General features: G+C 37.4%; 1 protein-coding gene across 1 annotated transcript; it reads right to left on the reverse strand.

Moving 5' to 3' along the window:
• Positions 1 to 15,913: 15,913 nt before the first annotated feature.
• LOC139117592 (beta-1,4 N-acetylgalactosaminyltransferase 1-like) lies at positions 15,914 to 17,422 on the reverse strand. Its single transcript, XM_070680835.1, has one exon. It carries the CDS (start codon positions 17,420 to 17,422, stop codon positions 15,914 to 15,916), a length of 1,509 nt encoding a protein of 502 aa, XP_070536936.1.
• Positions 17,423 to 19,233: the final 1,811 nt, after the last annotated feature.

Below are 19,233 nucleotides of genomic sequence, written 5' to 3' on the forward strand. Positions count from 1 at the left end.
GCTGCAGACACAGAAAATGGATCAAGAATTCAAATCACAAGAAAAAGTAACAATATTTTCTTAAATTTACGTAAGAACAATAATCCTGGCTGTTTTGGCATACTAAAAAAAGATTTGTCTCATTTTGTACCGCTGCGTCAGAAATGGCACCGTAACAAAGTTGATATACGGTCGGACAAACTGGTGCGATCTGCGGAGTTGAATACTGCAAACGGCCCGACAAACAGACCCATCCAGAAGTTATATCCATTGGAAGTTGTGTCTGAACAGCTGACTACAACAACAGAACACGAGAAGGACTTAACGGATGTCAGATCAGACTCCAATACAAATTCAGGGGCTACTGTGAATTCGACGCGTTATCCCGGTGACAGCACTCAGAAGGCGGATGACGTCTTTCCTAGACGACCGATGAGAGATTCTGCTGTAGCTGCTCGCATACGAATAGCGGACCTTATTTGACTCAGACAATTTACACGATTTGCATGCATTCTTTATTTCATCGTGTTTGTTGAAAGTCAAAATATGCTTTCGTGGACAATTTGAGCAATGTTTCTAAATTCTATTACAGTATAGTGGACACATTAGAGAACCTTTAGACGCGTTAACTTTCACGTTTTCTGAGAATCTCTGTTCATGGTGTTTATGTATTTGCTATTTTTCGCGCGGCGGATAATTTGGAGAAGTGTAGAACGTAGTTCAAAATTTATTCATTACAGACACTAGGATCCTGAGATAGAAACTCTCAGCCAATCACAGACGTTTAGTTTATCCAATCAGACTTTGGTATATTTCCCGCTCAAATTACTTTGCTACTTTCCTTATGTTTTTCTTCAGCGTTCATGTCGACGTCACGAGGTAGGATAGGAACTTGCCACGCTTCTAGTTTAGCTTGTTGGAGGGAGCTCTGTAGATTGCTGATGCTTCATAGCATGGCTGGACAAGCCTTGCTACTCTGGTGTTACTAGTTTTGTTTTTTGGATTCGAATTGTAATAAACCAATCTTGGTTTTTACATTGAACCGAATCTCTCGCTTCTGTTTCGACGTCAAATTAACTCGAACCCCATCCCGGGGATTCTCATCGTCACTTTACTTCCCCACAAATGATTTATTCACGTCAAACCCAAATGTGCTGCTTCAGAGGTGTCTTCGTCATTGAACCCAACTTATTTTCACCAAGAGTAAGTTACAGACCCATACTTTTATCTGTGTCTTGAATTCGGACTTCGGTTTTTTTTAAAAAGGCGGACTGTTTTACATGTAAGTTTAGATCGTACGTTCAAATGCACCGACGACGGGCAATTTTCGAAAATGCTAGTTTAGGGGCCCGTTTTAGCACTGCTTAAACAGTCAGAACAGTATTTTGGCATCGGTGGAATGAGCTCTCGTCCAATCAGAATGGCGCATGGTAGCATGATAAAATATAATGCTGGATAATCGGATACACTATCAGTGTAATAATCAGGGGTAAGACTTCACAACATTCATTGGTTTTGACAAGCAGCTATCAGCAATCTACTATATAATATTTCCTTTTATTACTCTGTAACATAGAGGTAAGTTGTCAGTATCTTACCTTACCAGCCATTATTATTCCAAAGTTGGCAGACGACACAACAGTTATGGTCATATGACCAGGCACTATTTGACGAAGTAATGCCCTCTTAATTCATTTTAGAATGTCTCCAAGGGCATTATGGTCGAAGTGAGATCCACAATGTAATTGTAATCACATCAATAGATAACGGACTTAAAATGTGAGTACTATCAAATCGAAATCTGGGAAATACTGACTCGACTCTTAGGCTGCTTTTGCATTCTTGTTTGCAGCAATGAACTTGCAAAATACTAAGAGTGAAGAAAGGAGAAGAACTGGGAAAAGATACTTTGCTGTTCTGGTCGGAAGCATGTTGCTCTTAGTTCCTATGGGACTATTTGTAGCCTTGCCGAATACATTTTACCCTAGACTCCACTATGGACATACATCTCACGTGAGTTTTTATTAGTCCCCACGGACCTGTCCGGAAGGAAAAGAGTTTAAGTACCCATTAACAAGTGGGGACTGTGTCATTGTCAATGACTTGTTTTACTTGTTTTTATTTTTACTTATTATTTTATACTATATGGCACTTGCGGTTATGCCAACTAAGACATGAGTGTATACCTATTGTAATTACAATAAGGCCAGTGACCGGTTCAGGTTTTAGTATCCATGCATTTTTTACAAATACATGTTTGAACAATTCATTACTGTGAAGGCGAACACCAACAATTGAATTTTAGTGTTAATGTTGAGTGGTGGACGACTGATTTGGATAATCTAAATAGTTTTTTCCCCGATGCTGTTTTGCCAGGACACAAGATGATGATCTAAACTGTAATGTTTCGCTTTCTGCTGAAAACACCAATCCCATAGTTGCCTTGGCTAGTTTTCCTGGATCTGGTAACACGTGGTTAAGACATCTTTTACAGTTATCAACCGGTATTTACACAGGGTCTGTATACCACAGCGCAATACTATATAAAAACGGTAAATACAGAAAAAAGTATCTCTTAATCCCCACTCGAGTACTCAAAAGGAGCACTCGTCAGCATTGAATTTTATAACACCTGTTACATGATTTAACTATATGACATAATGTACTACGAACAACATGTGGCAGTTACCATGCATCGTCATTTGCAAAAACATGCTTTGAATTGTGACATATAGCAAATGTCAAAAGTTTAAACCATCCCTGAAATATTGTTTCGTCGAACAAGCTTAAAAGTTGGAACAAACAGAACAAAACCTGTAAATCGAGATGATACTTCCACAAAGGTCGTTGACATATATCCTCCAAATCCAACGTTTATATGCCACGTTATCTCCAAGACGGCCTAAGGTGATCAAACAGTTTTTATGTGTGGTGTACATACCATGACCTTTTCAATTTTTGTTCCAGGAAAGCATATCGCCGTCTCTTCATTATAAATAGGTTTGAGGAGTATTATAATTGCAAAAGACAGTATAATTGTTGATAGATAAACTCTGTTTCTGACCAACATTAAGTCGTTAATAAATGCACAGTAGTACTAATGTTTGATGATTTTTTTTTAATTATTTATATTATGTATGTCAATCGAATGTTGAAGTCTCACAATTTAGATTTTCAACATAGCGTTTATATGAGTAAAATTCCTATTATTGTTTATATTTGAATTCTAGTCCGTACCAGAACTAACATGTCAACAATAATTACCACGCAGTCTACACATGTATTGGCTGAGTTGACAGCGTGAATACTGTATACTTCAACATGCTTTCGGAGACAGAAAAATAAATTATTGTTGACATTTTAAAAAATGGTGCAAAAAATCGTCAAACCTTAGCATTACTTACCTTTTTATGGAAAAAATTGGGTTTAAAACACTGGGTTTTATGCACATACAGGCTGCACTGAAAGTTGAACACTTCGCGTCTTTGATGTGATATCCCTTTTGTGGAACAAGAAACAGCATTTTATAGTTGATGGTGGTTTAAAGTACTGGTCTATGCTTTGCTGGTAATCAAGCGGTGATGTAAAATGCACTGTATATAGAAAGTAAGTTTTAGCACAGTCCAAATCAAATTCAGTCCGTTAGAACCCCTTACTTATCGAAGTCATCTTTGTTTGCCAATAATTTGTTTTCTCGTTTTGAAGGTTTCATAGGTGAATATGAAGACTATACTCGTGGCACAACGTTAACGGTGAAATTACATGGTAACTACCGAAAGGGATTTGAGTCAGCTATACTACTTATACGTGATCCCTACAAGACACTTATAGCAGAATTCAACCGTGAAATGGCTGGAAAGACCGGAATGGCGTCCACGTCGGACTTCAATAGTAAAGGTAATGTAGAAATCACGCTTACGACGAAAGCTATTGACTACACTATATGTGGAAAATATTTTATTTAATTTGTTTAGTTGAGCCATGATAAGCAAATCTTATCTCAGGTGCCCTTTACAATTAGATGGTTTCATTGCTTGCTGTCACTGAATTTATTGGTAGAACTTGGAAGCCAGTAAAGTTCCCTCGCCAATGATAAAATTTATCTAAAAGAGGACGAATTTGTTATACTATTACAATGTGTTCCACCGTCTTTCGACAAGCTGGTAGTCACAACAAAACCACACTAATAATACTGCAGGATTTTGATTTTTTATTTCTTAAAGCGTAGAGTTTATGAAACGTTCTTTGAAAAGATATAAGAATTCTGTAATATTCACCTGAAACCTGGAATCATCTCGTATATACAAGCAATTACATCAACGTGGTTTCAACCACTTCTCATCCATTTGTGGCTACATCATTTACTTATTTCAATGCTTGCGGTAAAGTCATTTTCCACAATCGATACAAATCTTCACCTTCGACAGAGCGTGTTCTAACACGAAGCCAAAATTGCGATGTTTAACACTACAACCTACAAAGTCTGCAACGTATGGAAAAACCATCGCTGACTTCAGTGAACTAATATTATGTTCAGCAGTAAACATGTTGCACTGCTCATGGCTTGTGAATTTGACGTGTTTTCTTGTGAGTTCACCATGTTGTCCTAGGTATTTCTAACGTCGTCCTTGGCATTCAACATATTGTCCATGGAATTGCCAGAAGTGTCCCGGACATGCATAATGTTGACTTAAGCATCTCTGTGTTATCCTAGTCGTACGACTTATTGTCCTAGGCATCAAAATGTAAGTAATTGGAATACAACACACTATTCTGGCACTCCACATGCAGCCCCAGATGTTCACAATGTCATTCGAGACATTAAACATGTTTTTCTTTTGTACTCAAAATGTTGCCCAAGGCTTTTTAACATGTTTTTCTGTGCATTTTCTACATTATCCTATGAATTCAACACGCTTTTCCTGACAGCTTCATTGTTTTTCTAGGTATTTACAATAATGTTAACATTGTCTTAGCCATTCAACACATTGTCCTGTGCTTTCACAATGTTGTCCCAGACATTCACAATTTTTTCCTTGACATAGTTGAACATACGCATACACTTAAAATTAATTGCAATTGTTACAGTATAATTAACATAGAAAAACTCAGGCCCCTACATCACTGTTGTCTGAACCGATGTATGTAAGCAAATTACAAAGAGAACATAAATGTAGCTAATACCATTTGGTAAAATCTACTGATTCCATAAGGGAAGTCCTGCTGTAATGCACAGTAGCTCATGTTAAACACGATTTCTACAAAAAGGTGATGCAGTCAAGAGATAGCTTGACAAAATTTACAAGCTGCCTTTAAGTATGGTCTCACGAAAATGCCATCAGACTGTGATATATACAGAAACAGAAATAAACATTGTAAAATTTAAAACAACAAAGTGTTGTAATATACGTAATTGAAATTCGACACTGATACCAACAACAATCTGAAATTCATTAAGATACTTGGGCTGCTCACATTCCCATTAACATTGTGATCATAGTGCTCAGCTACTGTGGGAGGGATTGTGGTTCAATTTATTTTGAATCCTAATAATTTAAAATATAGTCCAATGAACTTTTCATTCAACTGATAGTGACTACACTTACTACAGTGATTTGCGATGAACCATTAGCATTACGGGGACTATACATACTGTACTTCGGAGCTACTAACACTATCAGGTGTAATTATCGTCCAGGTAGAATATCAGTCGCCAACAATTATGCAATGAACCCTTAATTAGCTTAACACTACTAAATGATTCACAGCACAGTCAGATATCTGTCGAATCAGTATGTGCAGCAGATTTTATCAAATTTGATACAGTCATTTAAGAGCTATATGACTAAATTACGGCACAAAATTTTAGTGAAATCTGCTACAGATATTGATCTGATAAATATCTAATTGTCATATGAAGCACTGTGCAGTGTCAAGTTAATAAATAGCTCATTTGCATATTCAATGAAGATTGTAATTAAATTGAATTTGTAGCATTTTGATAGAGTTAGACTTTTTTACTTAATTTAAATGTTTTGCTATATAAACATGTTGGTTTGATCAAGTTCACATGTCCAGCTTGTAGAAAATCAACATATCGAATATAAAGACAGAAGCAAACTAATGTAGGGTGACTCTGAGTGAAAAATATATGCGTCGTTGATGGCCAACATGGCCATATTGGATCATATTATGAAACAAATTAATAAGCACGTGCATGACATAGATTAATGTTCTTGTACCAACTTTAAATGAAATCGGTTCACACATGTCTGAGAAATGCTTGATGACAGACACACAGATCATGCACGCACGCTTGCACATGATCAAACCCACTAGTCCGCGTGGACTACGTCCGTGGGCACTAACAAGTTATGTAATTTTTGTACAGGTGTGTTTTATGTCAAAAACATCCTTTTAATGGAGCCTCAGAATACTTGAATACTATTTATATCTTTAAAAAATATGTGTACGTGCAATAACATTTTCTAGATTTCAAGAGCCCTCCTCCCCTATATTCCAGAATTTGGAATTTTAGATATTTATAAACTTCACAAATTTGTTGTTGGGATATTTATATTTGATTTTCAACATCAGAATGTTCCCTTTCTTATGCAACATTATTATAAAATGGCAGATCATTGTTATGACACTAGATTCAAACTCAGTGCGAATCTATCTTTACCTAGATTGCTTACCTCTGTGGGTCAATTTGCAATTTCGTATATGGGTGCCAAGTTATGGAACAATTTGCCAAATATTGTTAAAATGAGAACATCACGATACCAGTTCATAAAAACATTAAAACAATGGTTGTTACAAGACTAGTTGTGAGACAGTTTAATATTGAACATTTCACTCAGCGCTACATGTTGGAATATGTAATGTAAACATTTAACGATCCATAAACTCAAATAAAAGATAAATGCAGCATAATTTAGCCAATAAGCTCAACACATTGCACAAACTATTATGAGATTAGTGTATTTGTCTGTCCACGTTGTTGTTACATGTGCGAGCATATCTGAGGAATTCACATTTAATGAATCCTATCTATGAAGGTATTGTTTGGTTGGCAAAAAGTTCTTAATATATATTAGAAAGTGTCAGTTTGTTTTGTGTGGGTTTTAAAGTAGAGGCTTCTTTTCAATTATATCTCTGACCTTTGAAGACCACTAGGTCAAGGTATGAAATTTTGTCGATAGAATTTCCAAAGAAGGTTGCAGGGTTTGCTCTCCTCGACAAATGTTCTGAATATTATAAGTTCAAGCTCCTTTCCTGTGTAAATCATAAAAATGCCATCTCCAAAACCTTTCCCTACGAATATTTGACCGGAGTTGACATTTAATATAATTTTCTCCATTTCATGGAATGTAATGTTAACTATATCAGGTGAGGCTTTTTAGCCCATGCTGCATCCACAGATTTGTTTATAGTATTCTCCGTTAAATTCAAGCATGTTTTGTTTCATAGTTAAAGCTTTGATGCACGTTGTTGTTGTTGGTTTTTTGATATCGCACGGGTTGCTGGTAGTCTTTCAAGTCCGGTGCTACGATAACCGCATTTATGGCTTTCTTTTGTGGCATGCTTGTGTACATTGATACCTAGTCTTATGTTACCAGAGTAGAGCTTTCTAGTATTTTATTGATTCTAGCTTATTAATGAAGTCCATTGTGTCGTTAATATATGTTGGTTGTCTTTGGACGATTGGTTGTAATGAAAACGTCTAGAAGTTCCGAGATTTGGTTTGTTGGGCTGAAACAGCCACTGATAGTAGGGCGTCTGATAGTTGTTTTTTTCCTTTGGGGTTTGTGCGTTTTTGGTAGGAGGTGTGCGTTTATTTAAGTTATGGGATTGAGGAAACTGTGAGTCGCCTCGTCAATGATTATCTTGTCGCACATGTTTTTAATGATTTCATTTACCATTTTCACGGCATGGTTAATGTCGCCAAGTGTTGGTTTACAGTGATAGTTTGCGTATATTCTAATTTAATCTGTCGTACTCACAATTGCTTTGCTTCTTCCTTTATCGAAGAGCTTTATTGTGATTTGTTTGTTTTTATACAGCTTGTTCAGAGCAGTCTTTTCTGCTTGAGTCATATTGCTTCTGATGTGGATTTTGAATGTAATTTCCGCTATCGCAGTCTTAGTTGCATCTAAAAGGTTTTTCAATTTTGGGTTGTGCTCTGTTATTGGTGTCCACGTGGACTTATCTTTGAAAGGATGTCTAATTGATAGTCTGTTTCTCATAATATAGTGCAGTCTCATGATCCGAATAAATTTGTTGATATCTAGTACGAGAATTTTTCTGTATGTAGAGAGGCAATAATTTTCAAGCCTTTGCTTAATACTTTGATTTCAACATTTTTTAAGGTTGGATTTGAAAGTTGTTTGATAAATTTGAGATTATTTCTCAGTTCTTGTATTTGTTTTAACTGCCATTTTTTACGTGCTTCGTGGTGGCTTTTACGTTTTTGGTTTCCGAACAGCAAAACAAGGCAAAAAAAAAATAAAACCAAGAAGCTTTAATTTCATAAAATTCACTGAAGCTACAAAGCAAGGTAAGATCGCTTCCAATGGCAAGAAAAAACTAAAGTCTTCTCTTCACTAATAAAATCCAAACCAAATAGCCTTTTTCATGGCCACCTTTCAAATCAAATTTAAAAAGTCTTATCATAGCATGTAAAAGGAATAAAAACATGAAAGACATCCCCGTTCAAGCAAAGATCAAATACGAATGTACAAATGAACCACCTGAGCAACAATTCAATATCTTTGACTCAGCCATACACAATAATTGCAAGGAAACTAAAAGAGTTGCATTTGTGTTGGCAAAAGAAGGGTATTGATATTTTGAATGTTCATGACAAAGGAAACTTGCATGTCTGACATGTGGTACGATGAGACCATCTTAGATGATGATAACTTTACCTTGAACAGTGTAATTTTTTTTAGCACCAAAACTCGCCTTCTTATTCAATTTACTCTTTGCTTTTACAAGTAGTAATTTTTGAACATCTTATTTACAACTAATCCTGAATTCATATTCTTTGTTTCAAATTGTTCGGCAATTAATAAAATTAACCTGTAGCAAACATTGTCTGAGTGCACAAATCAATAACGTCACTATGAAATGCCCAAATCCATATACAATATATCGGCGCTAGGGGCGCAGAGCAATAAATATCAACGATTGCTGGGAAACAGCTGACACCCGTGCTCATCACAAGTCTATGCCAACTACACAAAAGTCAACCAGAGGACTAAGCAATGGGGATCTTAGATTTTTATCTTATGAAAGCATCAAATAATTCCAAATTCTTCCCGAGTAAACAGTCATTATTGATCTAAATAGCAGAATATTTATATTTCCTGTATTATGACAAAAAAAAGACACAAAATGAAATTTGCGGAATTAAGTTTTGTCAAATTTGCTTTATAGGATATCATGATTGTTTTATTTTCAGGATGGTACAAATACTTGACAGCGAGGGCGCAATCTTGGGAGAAGCATGCTCTTCATTGGCTGAGCATCGAGAAACCCTTACTGGTTGTTGATTATTTAAACTTGAAGGAAAACACGTTGGACGAACTGGTTAAAATAATTGATTTCTAAACACTGGAATGACGGACGCCAGACGTCAGTGTGTGTTGAAGAATATGTCGGGAGCGTTTCACAGAAAAAGACGAAAATCAGTACCCGATGACCCTTTTACGGCAGATATGCATCTACAAATCGAAAAGTACATCGCAAATGTGAACGATCGACTGCGACGATTAAACCTGCCACCACTGCGAAGAGAGTTCAGTGTTGCAACCTGAGACTGGTTGTTTGTGAGGAGTGAGATGGATGGTTGGGGGCGCTCTGATAACTAGTACTACGGTAGCTGGTCTTCGTGTAAATCAACTGCGGACGTCGAAGTGTGTCCTTCCGAAATGTTTTCTGTAAACTGACTCTTCCGCAAAATAATTTCAAAGTTGTGGAACTCATTGCATTCTCTGTTAAAAACGGCGTTCATTATTTGTTTTCCTTTAATATGTGAGTCACACGGATACAATTGACCGTTCATTGTTACTTTCAACAAAGACTAGCAAGTTTAAAGCAAGATAGTTCTCCAAAATGACCCACTGCGACCTGCTTTTATTTGCGCATCAGAGGCATTTCTGTATAGATAGTCAAATATATATCCTTTTGTGAGATAATCTTTAAAAAATACCAATTAAATGAAATAATTCGATTCTTTACCGCAATTTCACACTTATTTGCTACAGAATGAGTGACATAACAGAATTGGAACTAATTTGCGATAATTGGACGATAAAGTAATGTCGGTTTCTGCTGCAAATGTAGGCTTATCGGTTTTTCTTTTAAGTTATACACTTGTTTCTATGAGTAATTAGTAATATTGCAACAATCAGGTATAGGGCATCTAACACTTTTAAAAATACGCGGATCCAATTATCCAAAATTAGTTACAACCGTGTTGTGTGTACTTTTAAGAGTCATCATTGTGATTACAAGCCATTTTCAAGATCGTAATATCCCGTTATCAGGGATTTTTCAATTCTGGCAGAATTCTGAGATAATCAAATATTAAAGAAAAAGATCACCATGCTTGATTTCTAAATTTTCACATTCTCATTGTAAATAACGCAAAAGTAAAACTTTAAACAGCAAAGACTTGAATTTAAGGTAAAAATGTGTGACTGAACGGAATTATTATTTTCTTACCAAATTTTTCATTATTACACCCAACATTTTCGAGATTAAAAAGTTTATTTCGTGGAATATTTTAATCATACTCGAGGGTCTATGTTTTAATCTTCCAGTATTGTCAATTTGATCAGCATCTAAGCCATAAATGTTTCGTACTTTGAAAAAATATTTTAGTAGGTCACTTTGCCCAAAATTTCACAATTTGCATTCTCTCTCATGATCGTCATTTTATGCGCTCTTAAGCAGGTGTCATTGACCTTGACAGAGTTGGATTACTCAAGTCAACCTAGACTGATAAATCCAAAAATAAAACACTGATGCGTTTAAAAATGAATCAATTTAAGAACTTGCCTTATAGGAATATGGCTCTACAAACTGCTAATAACAGATAGTGTTGAACATCTGCGAGTTGAACTGCCCAATACATGTTTATTTTTTTCTTTGCGTAACGGTGTATCCCTAATAAGTATGAGGCCATATGATAACTTGGGGGGACTTAAATATATTTGATCATATAGACGGGTGGACTTGCAAATTTTGAGGGCACTGAGCGGGAGTCTAAAAAAGTAAGATTTCAATCGCGATTCCTCCAGCCTCCCCCAAAACTCTTATTTGTGAACGCAGCCTAAATTGGCAGTTGCAACAAAATACTTAAGGTCCCATGCCCTAACAGGTATGGTTATCAGCAAAATCAAACCTCACTAGGCCTAATCCAATCAACCAAACTCGGCACAGCCCTATCCGATCTAAAACTGGTACAGTTAGATCTAGACCTCAGTACATAGGGCAGTTAGGGGTTAAGGACAGTGCAAATACAATGACACAGTGGGAGTATTTCACAACGTCGTAAATCAAGATACGTCATGATGTCTGCCGGACGATCGGGGGGGGGGGGGGGGGGGGGCTTCCTGCCGGTAGGAGATTATCACACATATTTCGGATCATTCTTTTTCCTGTAAAGGGTAATGGTCAGTTTCTTCAACCTGGGGGCTAGGGGCGGTGGTATCATGGGGTGTTACCCTGCTTTTGACTTTCGTGATGGGGGTCATCATGTTTTTGAAACGCTCAATTGTTTCAGAGATATCTGGATAATTGCAAAGTGAAAGTCTGTTATGTAAAGCATCATACCAGCCACAAATTTCATCATTCAATTTACAGCTTTTGACGCGCCCTTCGAATGCATAACTTTGATATATCAGAGATATCTTGATGTTTGCAAATTGAAAGTCTATTTGCAAAGTTTACTAATCAATATGAAATCTGCAGTTCATATCCAAAGCATGACAAAAACCTGATCTTTTAACCGTTTTTCTATGAGACTCTAGTATGAGAAGGCAACATCCAGTAATATTTCACGCTACATTGACACAGCAGTGACATAGAAACATGACAAGATAATTTTTACTCTATTGATGCAACTATTTTTCTTCCTGTCACAGGTTTTCAAATAAAGGTGTTTTATGAGTAAAATGATAGTTAACAAACGGCAGTTTTTGTCATTAATAGCTGTGTTTTTTACGGTTTCAGGGATAACAGAAAAGGTCCTCTCGACACTGTGCACATCAGATTTGTCTACAACTTGTAAAATAGCTCTCTACGGCTTCTCAGGATATGTAACTGGAACCAAGCAAAAAAGCTCATTTTTCTTTGCTCATGTTCACTGCTTTGGTAAAGGCGTGATTGAACTTTGTTAATACTATTAACAGTGATAGTTTCCTTTGTAAATTTCTGAACGTCATTAATAGGGTAACGAAAAACAAGAATTTATATTCAATACCTTGGGCGTTAGTACAAGGGCAACTATAAAAGGATGGTTTTCAGAGAACCGAATTAATGCATTGTCACTGAACATAAACTTTTACACCTAAATTACCTTGAAAGCACAGAGTTAAATTTAGTTCTCCTTTAAGAAGAGTAGTTTTAATTTATGACAACAATTTTGTTATTTTTTGTTCTGTAGTATTAGCTACAGTGTCAAGTACTCTCTGGACCTTTTCTCTCCCACATTTCCTTTGTAGAGGTCCACCATGATGGCGAAAGGGTTACAGGTACATTGAAATGCTCAGCCTGCAAAAGGAGAATTCCCAGACTAAACCAAAATTTATTTATTTGCAATTTATTTACCTTGAATGATACTTATCGTTGGACCTATATGTCTACTTTATACATATGTATGCCATGTTGACAACTGTGAAGTCTGTTCTTAATATACAGAATAAAAATCACGAAATATTGTTAAAAGATACAGCTATTAAAGTGTCACTTAAATATGTTAAGCTTTACTCACAAATGATGAGTCAAGCATGGGTTCATAACCACTTAACATGATGAACACGATTAGAACTAATTTTGGATAATTGGATGGTGAAGTAATGTCGATTTCATCTGCAAATGTAATCTCAAATGCTATTCTTTTTACGTTACACGCTTGTTTTTATGAGTAATTTGCAATATTGCAACATTCAGCTATACGACACCTAACACTTTTGAGAAATTTGAAAAATATGAAATCCAATTATCCCGAATTAGTTCCAATCGTGTTGATGGCAGGTATCATTACCCTCTGAAGTTTTTTATTTACTGCTTTTATCTCTTTGATATTGGTGGTGGACATCAACTGGACATATGGTTAAACATAGAAAGTGTGAAATACATTCACAGCTTATTCAAAATATAGTATTTATATATTCATACTTTAAAATTGAAAATTGGAAATTCCGATACTGCAATATATATATATATATATATATATATATATATATATATATATATATATATATATATATATATATATATTGGAAAGTACATGAAGTTTTGACGATACGTATTCGATTGATGTGTCCGTATTTTGACGAGTTGCGCAGCAACGAGTCAAAATGCGGACACGTCACGAGAATGAGCTGCTTAACTTGATTTAACAACCTAAACGAAAGTTTGACTTTCTTGAGAGTATCTTAAATCGTATCCGAAACCTGCACGGAACACGATCATGACCTGTGAATCTCACTGTACAAATCGGAAATATAATAGGTGCACCTTTTCTGTCGCGAGTATTTTCAGTATGGTCGGATTTTTGTTGCTCATTTATATTGCAATACACGGTATCATTCATTACCTAGATATTGAAACTCGTACACAGGAAATTTGTATAGCTGCTCAGTCATGATGCACTATCGACCGGGACAGTAATCTTCAGCAGCATAGACGACATGAAGATATCGTATAGGACCGGCCATGAACGATGAACGGTGTCGTAGAACCATAGAAAGTAGAGATAGAGGGGGAACCGTGAATAATGAAAGGTGTCGGTTGCAATACGTACAAATTTTCAATGCGTTCGTTTGTATGTTTATATATTTTGGTAAAACTGTACTTGTACCTAAGTGCAATGCCCATGAACTGAATGCAAACAACAAAATTTTGACCATAATTATCAATGACGTTTTCGGAGTGTCATAAGTCTTATTCGCTCAGCTGTTCCACCGAATTCGAAGGTCACGCGTACGCGTAGCAGTAAATAGTTCCGGTTACAGTGAAAATATAATGCGTATTTTAACATGTTAAAATACGGGTTCATGTCAGTACCCTGAAACAATAGGAGAATGGCAATACAGGCATAGCATGTATGATAAATAATTGAAATGCACCTCTTGTGTTCCTTTGGTATGGGGGTCACCCTGTTTTTGAAAGTTGGAATAGGGGGTCAGCAACTTTTTGATGTTTGCAAAAATTTATCCACCCCCACCCCCACCCCCGCGCCTGGGCCGAAAACTGACCGTCCCTCATCGCTTTCGATCTGATGGATTGGTCCATGTAATGGAAACGAGCACCAAAGAGAGAAAGTACTGAAATGAGAAGACCATATGTCGTCCACGCTGGCAGTCTAGTGTTTGTAGTACTTGACCTTCTCCGTGTCGTAAATTAAATCGATGACGTTACGAGTGTATCGGTGTCACGGGTGGCCTTAGAAATAGAAGCTATTTACAATTGTTTGCTTTATATTACAGTTGTATCACCCCAGCGCTATCAATCAAAACGCTAACTCTGAGCAAATATGACAATGTGAATCTCCACAAAGCATAGTCAGTGTAGACTTTTTTAGCGGGAAATTTTATCGATGTGGGTCTATTTTCAGATCATGAATGTTTGCGCGCAGTTTTTATCAGCGCCAGCAACGCTCACTCTTATCTCATTTACATAGTCATAATGCTTGTGTATATGTGAGCGAAATTCGTTGTTGTTCGTCCTAAGCGGACATTTATTCATATCGAATGCATCTAAGGAAAACCTGACCACCATTTCTTATCTTCTTGATGGTAAAAAGTTTAAGTGCTTTTGCTGTCTGCCTTCCATGATGATTGAATTAAATTAATTAGAAAGAATCTCATCACACGGGAAAATGTTGAATTTTAATACGCTCAAGCATTAACTTAGTATTTTTTCGCTCTGTACATTTCGTGAACTTATTTATAAATAGTGTACCGATCATAGACGAGAGACGATAGAGTTACTGTCTATAGGGCATTATTTATGTCTGTGTTGATTGTTAAAGAAGCCACTGTATTGGTCAGAACCTTGAAACATACTGAAAGAATGGCAAACAGGCATGGCTTCGACCCATATACAAAAGTCGACCCAGACACAACAGAGAAATGCATAAGTTCTGGTATCTGTCCTGAGTATGTGTCGATGAGTGATCGGTCACAGAGCTAAGCCTACAATACAGCGATTTCATTCTTCTCGCATATCGTGCATGATCAATATTGATTTCTTTGTCGATATTTAGAAGTACTTCATTACATGTATAACACGAAAATAACGACTTTGGCACGTTCATGTGAGCAAACATTACTACGAGCTCTTTAACATGTAGACCTACTATCCTTCAAGGGGCACCGTGTAGGAGCTATCGACGACACGGCTCACGTTTTTGTTTGCTGTTGCTGTGAATGGATGGTCTGCGGCGACTACGACAACGATGATGCTGAGAGTGGTGCTGTTTGTGACGATGATGATGACGATGATGATGATGATGATGATGATGATGATGATGATGATGATGATGACGATTTTGATCATCATCATCACCATCGTTGTCGTCATTGTTTATGTATTTGATAAGTATCCTGACAATTTTGACAAAATCACATGATTTTGTTGTCAATCATGCCCAAAAACGCTGGCATCGAATTTATAAAGTTCTTCTATCCGTCCATGCTTACAATATGAAACACTTAAGATTCATGTTCAGAAGATTGTGGTACGCCATGGCATTTGCCGGATTATTGAATCTATATTTCATGTACTTTGCGTTTCTTAAAGGCCTGTGAAGAATTTCGACGTCACTACAACTAGCCAGTCGAATTTTTCCTAACCTGTTGACAAAGTACTCGGTATGTCCGGCTCTTTCGTATTCTGGATCGAACACTCCCCGGCGGAAAGCTTCAGTTCGTGCTATGAAGAACATTGTTATAGCGTCTGCCATGTAGCATTGAGGATACTCTTTGAGTTGGTGATAGTGGGTGTTACTATTCCGAACAAAACAGTCGCCATCTTGATCTCCCTTGTGCCAACTTATCGTCCGGCATCCGAAACACTCTCCACGAGACTCTCCGTCCTCGCTAACGAACGTGCCGCCAATAACGTCCAGCTTCAGGTTTGGATTCTCGAACTTTTCAATGAACCTCTCTAGTTTTGTGCCTTCGGTGAAAACAAAATCGTCATCGACCCAAAGGAAATACTTGGTGCGCACTTGGCTGAGAGCCAAATTTCTACCAGCTGAGACACCTTCTGCGAAAGGCATTATGTATTGCTTGACATTGCTGCCGTTAATTTTTCGAGGATGTTCCGAGTCGTCGGCGACGATTATAGTCATTCTTGGGTAGAATTTATTTATGCTGTCAATCAGAGAAGTGATTGATTTGTATCGTTCAAAAGTCTTTGTGATGACTGTCACCATTCTATTGATGTCGCTTCCATCCCCAATGTCGAAGAGAAACGGAACTGTGGTGCGCCGAATGTGAATATGAATCTGGACGGTAAAATCGTTGACGCGAAACTTCACGATGTCTCTGTCATTGATGTCGTACACAGTACTGCTGTAGAATAGATTTTGCAAAATCTGATCGAGCACTGTGGTTTCGATCTTACCGCGTATTCGCAGCAGACTTGTTTGATTTCCTTTCACGTACAAGTGTTTCGCGGCAACAGTCCGGTGCAGGTAAATAGCGCCAATGCCCTTCTCAGACTGCAGTTGAATCAGAAACGAATCCGTGGCATCGAAGTATATCGCCACTTCAGGGTGTACAGCTAGTCCAATCAAACGCACGCTTTGAAGTGGTTCAACAGTGATCCCGCTGCCGATGTACTGAATGGGCGACAATGCTCGGCACAAAGATAACGGTTCGGTCTCTGATTGGTGATGTCTCTTCCATTCCTCGGCTTCTTTGAGACGTCTTGCATTCAAATCCTTGCCCAGTGGACCATAATGCTTGCCTTCACACGCACAGGGAATGGAGTCGTTACCGACTTCAAACGGTAAAATGCAATCTTCTTGAATCAACCTTGCATCTGACGCTCGTTTCCTCCCAAGTTCGGTGTCGCCATGGGTCTTGTTGGAAGAGGTCAGAAGCGAGTCCGTGTACAGAGCGAAATATGCTAAAACAGAGAGGCAAATTAAACTTACAATGGTGTAGAAAATTGGACCGTTCCTCCAGCGTGGCGCCATATGAACATGTGTCGGAACTCAATTACGTAGAATCTAACTGTTAGACTTTTAACATTCAAAGAGGATCTTTCCTCGATGGGATGTGTACGCTGCACTGAGCATTATGTTACAACCACTCACTAAAACGCGTCGTTACTACAGTTTTATCCGCCACGTACACTGCAGTGTCATAGAGAGCCCCCATAAAAGGCCTCAATTGAAACTTAACGATATACAAAGTGACTACTTCAACACGTAAACTGCCTGTCAATGTAAAGTGATACGTCGTGGGTGTCTTGTACGCCTGGTGGAGGCGCTCATATAATGGCTGGGTACCCATAATTGTTGTGCAAAATTTCAAAATAGCCCTTATCGTTGATTTATAAACAATAACTACACCCTCTTTGTGAGAAATATAAGAGAAAAATAAACCAAAACATAAATTAACAAATCGAGGAGAGGACTAGAGATAATTTCAAAATAATGATAGTTACGTCCGTTTTTGTCAATGTTGTATAGAGCAATAAGACTGTTTTAACACATTATTGTAGTCTGTTGTTGTTTGTACCAGCTTTAATACCTTCATTGTAGTCTCCAGCAATATAACTTTCGGAATAAGAGTGTACATGATGACGTCATCACTTGAAACAATTTCATAGATATAGCACTGGCTTAGCTGTACATGTAAGAAATTTATTTGCCGGGTTTCAAAGAGTGTATTGTAATCATTTTGATGATCAACGTTTTAAAAAAGTACCTTCCTTGATTGCACGCATCGTAATGATGAAGAAACTTTTTTTCCGTGATTTCGGGAATACACATGGGCATTCTTATATTCCCTGAAAGAAACAAATCTCTCTCTCTCTCTCTCTCTCTCTCTCTCTCTCTCTCTCTCTCTCTCTCTCTCTCTCTCTCTCTCTCTCTCTCTCTCTCTCCCTCCTCTCTCTCTCTCTCTCTCTCTCTCTCTCTCTCTCTCTCGTTTTACCCAACGCTTTCTACAGCATCTAAATAATTGACGGCAGTTGTTTGCTGATGGGAAGCCCCCGTAGATTTTTCAATGGCAAAGACAATGGAGAATATACAGAAAGAGCAAACCTTTATTGGCATACTGTGTTTTAGGTACTAGGTATTGATGATTGAGTACACTGCCGGAAATCCCTCCCACCTTAATTTAAACCCTTACGCCCAAGCATTATACTGTACATCTGAGGGAAAAATATAAAGTCGATATTGTAAAGATATAACTTGTATCCATCTTTTTTGAATGTTTTGTTTTGACTTTTTATTCATTCTTGATTCGTCAATAGACCTTTAGTTAGATATAGCTTAAGGAGGGCGGCATAAAAAGAAAATCGTCGCTTGAGGGCGCTTGTTACTGTCAACATGCTTTAACTCCATGGCGATGATAATTAACTTTGCCAGAATAATCGTCAGTGTTTCGTGCATATACTTCAAAGCTTGAACTTGCAACAGGCATAATGTTTTTCAATAAATAATGAAATCGGTTTTCAGTCAGTGGATGTACATTTCCATCAATTCACAATAGACACTTGAAAATTAAATCACGTTGACAGGATTTTCTCGTTGATACTTTTCCGGAAAATGTACGGGGTGTTTTCTTTGCCTTTTTACGGGTCGATGGAACTCTCTGCATGTTATCAAGCAGCCGATCGTTGGTCGTCGTCACTGTGTGAACGTCAATATTAAATCGTAACGTGGGGAGAAAAACTCCCAAGCCCCTTTAAGGTTACAGAATACTAAGATTTGACGCTAGTATTATTGTTTGGAGTTTCGCCTTACATCGCTCAGCCTTTTTTTGAAGAGCGAATAGA

The sequence above is a fragment of the Ptychodera flava genome, chromosome 18 (genome assembly GCF_041260155.1).
Source record: "Ptychodera flava strain L36383 chromosome 18, AS_Pfla_20210202, whole genome shotgun sequence".
In the NCBI taxonomy this organism is placed as follows: domain Eukaryota; kingdom Metazoa; phylum Hemichordata; class Enteropneusta; family Ptychoderidae; genus Ptychodera; species Ptychodera flava.